The sequence below is a fragment of the Salvelinus alpinus genome, chromosome 2 (assembly GCF_045679555.1).
Source record: "Salvelinus alpinus chromosome 2, SLU_Salpinus.1, whole genome shotgun sequence".
NCBI classification, from domain to species: domain Eukaryota; kingdom Metazoa; phylum Chordata; class Actinopteri; order Salmoniformes; family Salmonidae; genus Salvelinus; species Salvelinus alpinus.
In genome coordinates, this window is record NC_092087.1 from 81,976,944 (window position 1) to 81,986,549 (window position 9,606).

The 9,606-nt window shown below is 45.5% G+C and overlaps 1 protein-coding gene across 3 annotated transcripts; it reads right to left on the bottom strand.

Moving 5' to 3' along the window:
- Nucleotides 1-440: 440 nt before the first annotated feature.
- Nucleotides 441-8,427, bottom strand: LOC139567941 (platelet-derived growth factor subunit A). 3 transcript variants are annotated; one of them, XM_071389565.1, is made up of 7 exons: nt 7,435-8,427; nt 6,936-7,032; nt 5,815-5,925; nt 5,293-5,480; nt 1,805-1,931; nt 1,493-1,645; nt 441-1,189 (listed from the first exon to the last, which is right to left on the bottom strand). In XM_071389565.1, exons 1-6 carry the CDS (start codon nt 7,498-7,500, stop codon nt 1,503-1,505), a joined length of 732 nt encoding a protein of 243 aa, XP_071245666.1. In that variant the 5' UTR covers nt 7,501-8,427; the 3' UTR covers nt 441-1,189; nt 1,493-1,502. The 3 variants fall into 3 exon arrangements, 2 of the variants coding, with proteins under 2 accessions (XP_071245666.1, XP_071245667.1); XR_011673481.1 differs by lacking the exon at nt 1,493-1,645 and having other exon boundaries at nt 5,265-5,480; nt 7,435-8,423; XM_071389566.1 differs by lacking the exon at nt 1,493-1,645 and having other exon boundaries at nt 7,435-8,415.
- Nucleotides 8,428-9,606: the final 1,179 nt, after the last annotated feature.

A 9,606-nucleotide genomic window follows, 5' to 3' on the forward strand; every position in this document is an offset into this window, starting at 1 on the left:
GTGGAACCTGATCCTAGATCAGCACTCTTCCTCTGAGACGCTTTAGAATACAGGCTCTATAACCTGAGAGTTGCTTTGGCATTAGCAGTGTGTTGGTCTTGATATCTACCTCCTTCCTCTCTGTATTGAAGGTGTGTATGACTGAGAGCAGAGATATTCTCAGTTACTAGTTCACAGGGGTTTCATGTTCAAAGTGTCTGAGTAGGGGTCATAAGAGGTGACCCCTTAAGATGGACTAAGTTTTCTCTCTCTCTCTCTCTCTCTCTCTCTCTCTCTCTCTCTCTCTCTCTCTCTCTCTCTCTCTCTCTCTCTCCCTCTCCCTCTCCCTCTCCCTCTCAATAAAGTTCATGTTAATATCTGCCTAAAGGGGTTATTTTTCTCTCTCTCAGGTAGTCAATATTTTCTGACTGACAGGCGAAAACTAAAGACATTATAACATATTCACGTTATAAATAGTTTATTAGTAACTTGTAACTGATGTAGCAGTTGTTTTAAACCTTCCTTTATGTGAATAACATACCAGAAACTAATCAAGAAGTCGGTCAGTAATAGAAAACCAGGGCTACAAAAATAAGAGGATATACATCATGTAGGTGACATCCTTCCGTTCCAGAAGGAGAGCACATCTTGGAATCTTGTAATACAAAACATAATCCCAGTCACTGTCCTCGGAATCCGATGGAAAATTCCAAAAGCATCCGAAATGACTGGGAGGATTCCAAACCGCTTCGTAATCCAAAAACATGGGAGAAGTCTTGTAGTCAGAAGTCCTTTATATAAAGACTATAACTCCTATAGTCCTCCAGTATCCAATCATCTACCTCTCTTCTTCTCCCAGTTGGCGTAGTCACGTTATTTGACACCTGTCAATCATCAAATCGAAGCCACACCCACTCCTAATACCGAAGTCCTTATTTGCATCTTCCAGAAACATCATCCCCGATTCTGGCAATATTTTGACGTTATCAAAATGATTGATTTTTGAAGGTTCGTCTTGTGGGAAGATATAGAATATAACATATATAGAATATGTTCTCTGTCCTCTGCCCACTTCTCTTGTTGCCATGACGCACAACATGGCTGAAGTTCTCAGTCTGAGAAACATGAACGTTTCTGTTGAAAAGATGTTCTCTTCCCTCTTCCTCTCTTTCACTCTTCTCTCTTCCATCCGTCTTTCTTCACCTTACGCCTGAGGGGAGAAGAGAAATAGGTACCAAACGTTAGCTTAGCCAATCAGACAATAGAAGTCATCCCCCCCCCCCCCAATGTCAAATGTTCACCACTTAAAACAATGAATCTTTAGCACCCCCATCTTTCACCACCAAATACAACCTCCATACCCAATGTAATCAGCCAAGGCACCAGTCACCAATTAAAACCACTTCCTAATTTCACCCCCTCTTCCTGTTCGATTGATACTGGTTCTGATTGGCGATTGCCATGATTGGCGTTGAAACCCAGATCATTGATTGGCTGTAGTGCTAATGCCTACCGTAATGACACTAATAAACACTCATGTTTTTCCACATGCCCGAGAAAGGTATGAGAAATTCTTTGAGGTTTTTGAGCTTTTTACGTTTCCTTCCTTTACCCTTGGTCCTACTGGGTCCTGTGAATGAAGGGGGAGGAGGGGGAAGAGGGGGATCTATAAAGAAAAAAGTGGAATGAAAAAAGGAGTGGAATACCCTGAGGGAGAAGCATTTAAATTCCTCAACTGTTATCAGTTTATATCAGTGTAGAGAGACACTCTCAGACAGGAGCTGACGCACACGCTGTATGCAGTAGAGTAGAGTAAGATATTTACCATTGTCTGTATCGTAGAGTTCCTTGATGTGTCGTTTGGAGGTGCAGATACACTCAAGGTGCTCCTCCAGCCGCACCAGCACCTCCTTTAGTTTAGGACGCCTCCTCACATACTCCACCTTGGCCACCTGGAGAGGGAGGGAGGGAGGGAGGGAGGGAGGGAGGGAGGGAGGGAGGGAGGGAGGGAGGGAGGGAGGGAGGGAGGGAGGGAGGGAGGGAGGGAGGGAGGGAGGGATCAGAATGAGTTCTGGAGAATCTCCTCTTTTCGAGGTGATGGAAGGATACAAAAACATGACACCCCCCCCTCGTACACTAACACACACACACACACGTAAGCAAGCACACACACATTAGTGTTCTCTCAAAAAGTGAGCCAAGCCTGCTTGAGCTTCAGGACTGATTGTACAAGCCTCTCTTCTCTTTCAAGTCTGAACATACACAAAGACAACACGCGCACGCACACATTCACGCACACACACATTCACGCACACACACGCACAGAGAGGTGCTGCCTTGTTACAACATGAACCAGAAGAGTAACACTGTTATTGATACAGAGGTTCAGGTGAGGTAAGGCATCTCAATAGTGTGGACTGGAGACGCTCATCTCCATGTTCTGAGGCCTTTTCTCCTTGTCTAATTTCCTTCATCTGATTCTGCACTGATAGGAAACACCTGGACAGATGCCATGCTTCTTACTTTCCCTGTGCTTACAGGGCAGTGTACAGATGTAGGCTCTGGATTTGACCACTCTTTTGTTGCTGAGAATTTAAAAAGGCTTCTAAAGTTTGTAATTTCCACTTTAAAATGTCAGGCTTGATTTTTCCTTACGAAAAATGTATCAACCCCATAAAATGTCCATTAACTATAATCCACATAATAATTCACATTTCCTGGTACTGACTGATTATTATCCTGCTGTAGCAAACTGGCTCAAATTAAGATTCTACATCTGTATGTGAAAGGGAGGAGACATGGAGAAGAACCCATTGTGATGTAGCCTGAGGGAGTTTCTAAGTTTCCTACCTGTCAAATGAAATACAGGGAATAAGGGACAGGAGTCAACTCAAAGGTGTGTGACACGAGGTGTGGTAGGGTTCTCAGTAAACAGGTCATATTAATAGGATTATGTCCTTCTAGCTGTTATTTCCCCAGAAAGTCATCATAAAGTCAGACATAACAATGGAACCTTTCTCTCTCCCACCAGTGGAAACTGGAATGGAGGGAAACAGACAGTGGACACAGAGAAACCATGGGAGATGAATACACAGAGCCAAGACCAGTATGAGCCATTGAAAAACAACTGTCCGCTGTTCTGGTACTGGTGAATGGTTTCTGGAAGAGCAGAGACGGGCAAGCTAGCATGCACACACACATTCACACACCCTCGAAGGCTTCTCCTGGACGTCGCACAGCGTGTGAAAGTGTGTGCCTGTTCATGTGTGTGTGTGTGTGTGTGCATACGTGTGTATGTGTGTGTGTTTCCTCTCCATAGTTCTGTCTCTGTAGTTGAATCTCAGGATATACGGGAGACTTATCTTTTGATTTCCTCTCTGTCAAAGACAAAGACAGAGAAAGAAAGAATGAAAGAATGAAGAAAAGGAAAAAGAATGAAAGAGAGAGAGACCCTTTCATCTGATATTGAGTATCAAAAGGGGATCAAATCTGCACCCTCCCTTCTCTCCTCATCTGTCCATTCCTCTCATCCCTCTGCTCTCTCTAACCCTCCCCATCTCTCCTCACCACCCCGCTTACTTCATGCTACTCTCGTGCCTCATCTGTCCATTCCTCTCATCCCTCTGCTCTCTCTATCCGACCATCCCTCACCCCTTCAAAAACACTGCTTCTCTCTTTCTGTACATTGAAGCACAGTTAGATTTCCTCCAATAGTTACGGCTCTTATTTGCAGGGATGTCTCTATGACCTTTGACCCTCTATTTCTGCATATGATCTCTATCTGAGGTCTACAACAGATAGCGCTGCCTCAGCCAGCTCAGTTCAGATCAGATTGTGTTCATTAGGAACTAAACAGAACATTTACCTAAACAGCTCAGTTCAGATCAGATTGTGTTCATTAGGAACTAAACAGAACATTTACCTAAACAGCTCAGTTCAGATCAGATTGTGTTCATTAGGAACTAAACATAATAGTATTTACCTAAACAAGGAGGGACTACCTCAGCACCCAGAAATAACAACTTTTCCCTCTGTGTGAACTGTCTGAGGAACAGCAAAGCCAAACAGACACACACACACAAGGAACAGCTAAGCCAGACAGACACACACACACAAACACACAAGGAACAGCTAAGCCAGACAGACAGCATCTTAAGTATTTTAATAGACAGAGGACTGAGGAGCCATTCACTCAGAGGAAAACAGGTCGTGGGGAAAACAAAATAACCCCCGTAGTGAAAACACTGAAGCACTGAGATCATGAACACGCCCACTATCCTCCTCGGCTCAGACGATGGTAAACTGGCTGGAAATCCTTAGCGCATGAACACACACACACACACACACACACACACACACACACACACACACACACACACACACACACACACACACACACACACACACACACACACACACACACACACACACACACACACACACACACACCGTCTCACTCCTTTTTCTCTCTCTCCATCCTCTCTCTCTCTCTCTCTCTCTCTCACACACACACACACACACACTGAGCAGAGCTTCCAGTTGGCCGTGTGTGTGGGTTTAAGATGGCAGGGTTTACTTGCTGTTATGTGCCAGCCCTGTTATGTGCCAGATTAAATACAAATGATTATGTTCCTGCGGTCGCGAGGGAGTCTCCTGGCCTGGCACACACACACACACACACACACACATATACACATATACAGTACCAGACACACCTACTCATTCAAGTGTTTTTCTTTATTTTTATTATCTTCCAGGTGAAGCTGGTCATCAAGGCAAAGGGTGGCTACTTTGAAGAATAAAATATATTTTGATTTGTTTAACACTTCGGTTACTACATGATTGCATATGTGTTATTTCATAGTTTAGATGTCTTCACTATTATTCTACAATGACTGGTACTGTACACACACGCACACACACACAGGCACAGACACAGACACACAGGCACAGACCTATCCAGGCAGACCTAGCTAAGGGGAGCTGGACTAGTAGAAAGGGGTTGAATGGTTGAGCTGCTGCAAGTGTGTGTGTGTGTGTGTGTGTGTGTGTGTGTGTGTGTGTGTGTGTGTGTGTGTGTGTGTGTGTGTGTGTGTGTGTGTGTGTGTGTGTGTGTGTGTGTGTGTGTGTGTGTGTGTGTGTGTGTGTGTGTGTTGCGTGTGTGTGTGTGTGTGTGTGTGTGTGTGTGTGTGTGTGTGTGTGTGTGTGTGTGTGTGTGTGTGTGTGTGTGTGTGTGTGTGTGCGTGCGTGCGTGTGTGTTCAGAGAAAGTGTGTCTCTCTCCTACCTTGACAGTGCGGTGGTGTGTCTCCTACCTTGACAGTGCGGTGGTGCTTGCGGGAGGGCAGGCAGTGCATGTTGCTGGTGTTACAGCATCCGGTACATCTCTTCACCTCTACACAGGGAGGCCAGATGATGAAGTTAGCGGAGGTGGGATCCACCTGGCTCCGAGGGATCTCGTAGATCACCGTACGAGTCTTACACACCGCGGGTAACGCCTCCTCTGGGGTCAGAGGGGAGGGGGAGAGGTTTAAGGTGAAACATGACAGCATAGAGAGAAGGTAGTATTGGTGTACACTTACACACAAACACAGAGACACACACACACAGAGGCACACACACAGAGAGACACACGCGTAGACGTAGATATACAGTAGATGGGATATAGACAGAAAGAGGCAAATACTCAAACAGACACACACTCTCTCTCTCGCTCTCTCTCTCTCTCACTGTCTCACTCTCTCTCTCACTGTCTCTCACTGTCTCACTCTCTCACACACACACATTCCACAGGTATGCATGAACACAACTACAAAGACACACGCACACACACTTACCGATGCTCCTCTTGTGCCTGGAGTGTGTCTGGGAGCTCTTCAGCTGTGAGTAGCTGTGGGGGAAGGCCTTGTTGTGGTACCTCTGCTTGTTCTCCCCTATCACCTCATTCTCTGTTGACCACAACAACATCAATCTCATGTTATCCCTACACTAGCTGGGCCATTCAGAAGCAGAGCAACACTGAATGGAGAGAGAAGCTTGAACTCAGAAATGCTCAAAATAACTGTGTCCCCTCTGTAAATGAACAATCCCTTATCGTCACCATGACAACCACAAGCCTTCTGCTATCCAATCTAACAGCTTTGGTTGTTAGTCGGGTGTGTGTAAAGAACCTTTCACTTCAAAATGACCTTGTTTGTCCTTTCAGCTCTATATTGACCTGTTTGGGGTCTCTCTCTCAAAGTATATATTTTTGCTACACAAATACTGACCCCACAGAGAGTGTAGACTGTAGAGGGTGTGTCTGTGTCTGTGTGTGTGTGTGTGTGTGTGTGTGTGTGTGTGTGTGTGTGTGTGTGTGTGTGTGTGTGTTCCTTGCAAGTGTGTGTGCGTGACTGCACTTACGTGCAGGAATTAAGTGCTTGCTGTATGTCTTGACCAACACAAAGCCTCCTAGCTCCTTCCTCCTGACACGCAGGAATTTCACCATGAATTATACATACCAACACAGCAGCCATTCAGCCCTCAGAGTGTGTGTGTGTGTGTGTGTGTGTGTGTGTGTGTGTGTGTGTGTGTGTGTGTGTGTGTGTGTGTGTGTGTGTGTGTGTGTGTTTCATTCAGCCTTACACTGCTGCTCCACAAATAATGGACAGCATGACAGCAGCATAAAGCCTACAGCCGCAGGCACCCCTTAAGGTTCTATATAGAACAAATGTTGGGTCAGTGAATAAGAACCCATGGGGTTCTGATCAATCAACCCTATAAGAGGGTTCTATATAGAACATTTAGGGGTGCCATATATGAAGCAAGCAATAGAACCCGTTTTGGTTCTAACCAGAACCTTGTAGGCTACTTCTGGCATGTTGTGCTGAGCTCAAGTCAGTGTCTTTACTGAAGCCTAGCCCGAGGCTGTGTAATAAAGCTATTGAATGAAGCCTGATATAAGAGGCTTTAGGCCTACCTTCCAAGTCTAGCTCCAGGAGCCGCTGGAGGTCGCTGATGCTGCGGATCTCACTGCGGGACAGCCGCTCCAACAGCTCCCGGGGGAGTGGGGCCTCCTAGAAGAAAAGGAAAAGATTTAAATGAAAATAACAGCACTTTATTACCTACACAGACGTTATTTTACCGTAATGGATAGCGCGGATATAGAAGTGGTATGAGTGTGACTATGTAGCGCTGAAGAAGTGTTTTAAGCACAAATATGTGCACAATTAAGGGGGTGGTATAATTAGTTTGCGCTTTTTGCTGAGAAGCCATAGATTCCCCCTATTGTCATGTCATTTTTGGACGGAGTTACAACGCTACTCTGGAGTTTTGTGCATAATTATGCATAAGTGGAGCATGAACGAACGAACATTGCACCTGCCAACGAAGGAAGCGTTGCACTAAAAACGGCACAATTTGAACAGAATTGGCCCCTACATAGCGTACAAACCAAAACTCGAATAAAAGTCCTTTACCTCAGCGGCGGTGCGTAACAGGCACAATAAGCAGGCGAGGAGGAAGCTCAGAAAAGCGGCTCTCATCTCCCTTCGGCTCCTTTGGGCTCCAGAACGAGAGAAAGTTCCAGTAGTTCCACCAACACCGTTCCAGAACCAGGAGCTGAGGCGTCGCTCCCAAACCACGGGAATCCAGTACCATCCCTCGGGTGGAACCGCTACCTCCACGACTCTACAGCCGGTAGTGCGAATTATTTGGCTATTATAGGCAACATGGCGAGGCTAACAGTGTGACTTTATTGGGTGTTCATCTAGGTTTACATTTAAGACTGACGTTTATTGAAGTCAGTTGGGTTTCCTACTCCGCTTCACAGCAGCAACACAGAAGCAGGAGATGGAGTTACGGCACCTGAGACAAGAGCTATCTATGCTTAGAAGAACTTCCAGATGTGAGAAATGTCATCATTTTGTCGATTAGGCTATAATCCACTTGAAGTGAAGACGTCTCGTTGTGACACATTTCAGTGTTTTAATCCTTTATCCATGTTGATACAATTCTCGGAGAATATAATATATCACTATCCATACATTTATGGGAGACTTCCAAAAATCTAAACTTTATGTCCTGTTTATATCAGCAAATGGAGAATAGGTCAAAAATAATGTCAAGCCGTCCGCATGTCCCGGTTGTTCTTATCAAACGGTTTTTGTAGCCTATTGGATCCCTTCAAAGCGGGTCCCGCACGCTGTAGACTGTGATCTCCGTAGTGAATGAAGTCGGAACGCTTTGAGTCATATGATATAGCTACCGCGTTGCTGGGGGCTGGCGGGGCGCGGTCACGTTGCAACTCCGCTCCGCTCTCCGGGTGTGTGCTCTGTAACTACAGATGGATAGATAGGCTATAAAGGAGACCATTGGCTTTTGACTGTGGGCGCGCTTACATCAGTCCCGCTGCTACTCTCTGTTGTTATCTATGCATAGCCACTTTAATAACTCTACCTACATGTACATAATTACCTCAACACCGGTGCCCCCGCACATTGACACATTGACTCTGTACCGGTACCCCCTGTATATAGCCCCACTATTGTTATTTACTGCTGCTCTTTAATTGTTTGTTATTCTTATCTCTTACTTTTTTAGGTATTTTTCTTAAAACTGCATTGTTGGTTAAGGGCTTGTAAGTAAGCATTTCACAGTAAGGTCTACACCTGTTGTATTCGGTGCATGTGACAAACAGCATTTGATTTGATTTTGATGGTGATAGTGGTGATGATGATAATGATGCTGGTGATGACAGTGATGATGAAGGTGATGAGGATGTTGATGATCTCTATAAACATCATATCCTGTAACTGTTCCTAAATACCCTGTGTTGTTGTACCACACAATGGCAGGTTACTAGTTTACACATTAAATTTCATCCCTTCTAAAGCACTAGTCATTACATTTTAAGCGACTGAGCTAATTTATAACAAAGTACGACCCCATGGTTGAGTAGTTTAGAGTTTTTATAACCTATAAAGTCACCGGAGGCTTTCCACCTCTCTCTCTTCCCCCTCTTACACCCTTCCTTTAATTCCCTCCTTCTCCAGCCCCCTCGCACCTCTACCACCTCCAACCCTCCCTCCTTGTATCTGTTCACACCTCTTCCCCTCCCGCCCCCCCTCCATTCCTTCCTCCACCCTCTCCCTCCCTTCCAGGTCAGCCACAGATGGCTGAGTGTGTCTGTTTTTAATTGGTGTTTAATTAACTTCATTAATAAGTGGCCAGACCGTAGACACAACTGACCTCCATGATAAAGGAGCGGGAGAGCAAAAGGGATGGAGGGATCAGAGGTAGGGGGGACACGGTGTGATGGAGCTGAAAACAACACTTGATAAAGAACAGACATGTTCACACGGACCTACACACATTGACTATGTGCCTTGTGACCAGACACGGTGTCACAACTGAGATAGTTAGGGACTTTGTGCCCACTGGACCCAGTCTCTCTCAACACTAGAGCAGCCACCATTCTAGCTACAAATGCAGACATTGACAGCCTATAGTGGTGATGAGGAGGAGGGAGAGGTGAAAATTGAAGAAAATGAGGTGAAGGAGATGGGGAGGGGAGGAAGAAGAATGAAGGGGTAAAGGAGCCAAGGAGGAGGGGCAAATGAGGACGGAAGGAGGAAGAGAAACAAGGTTTG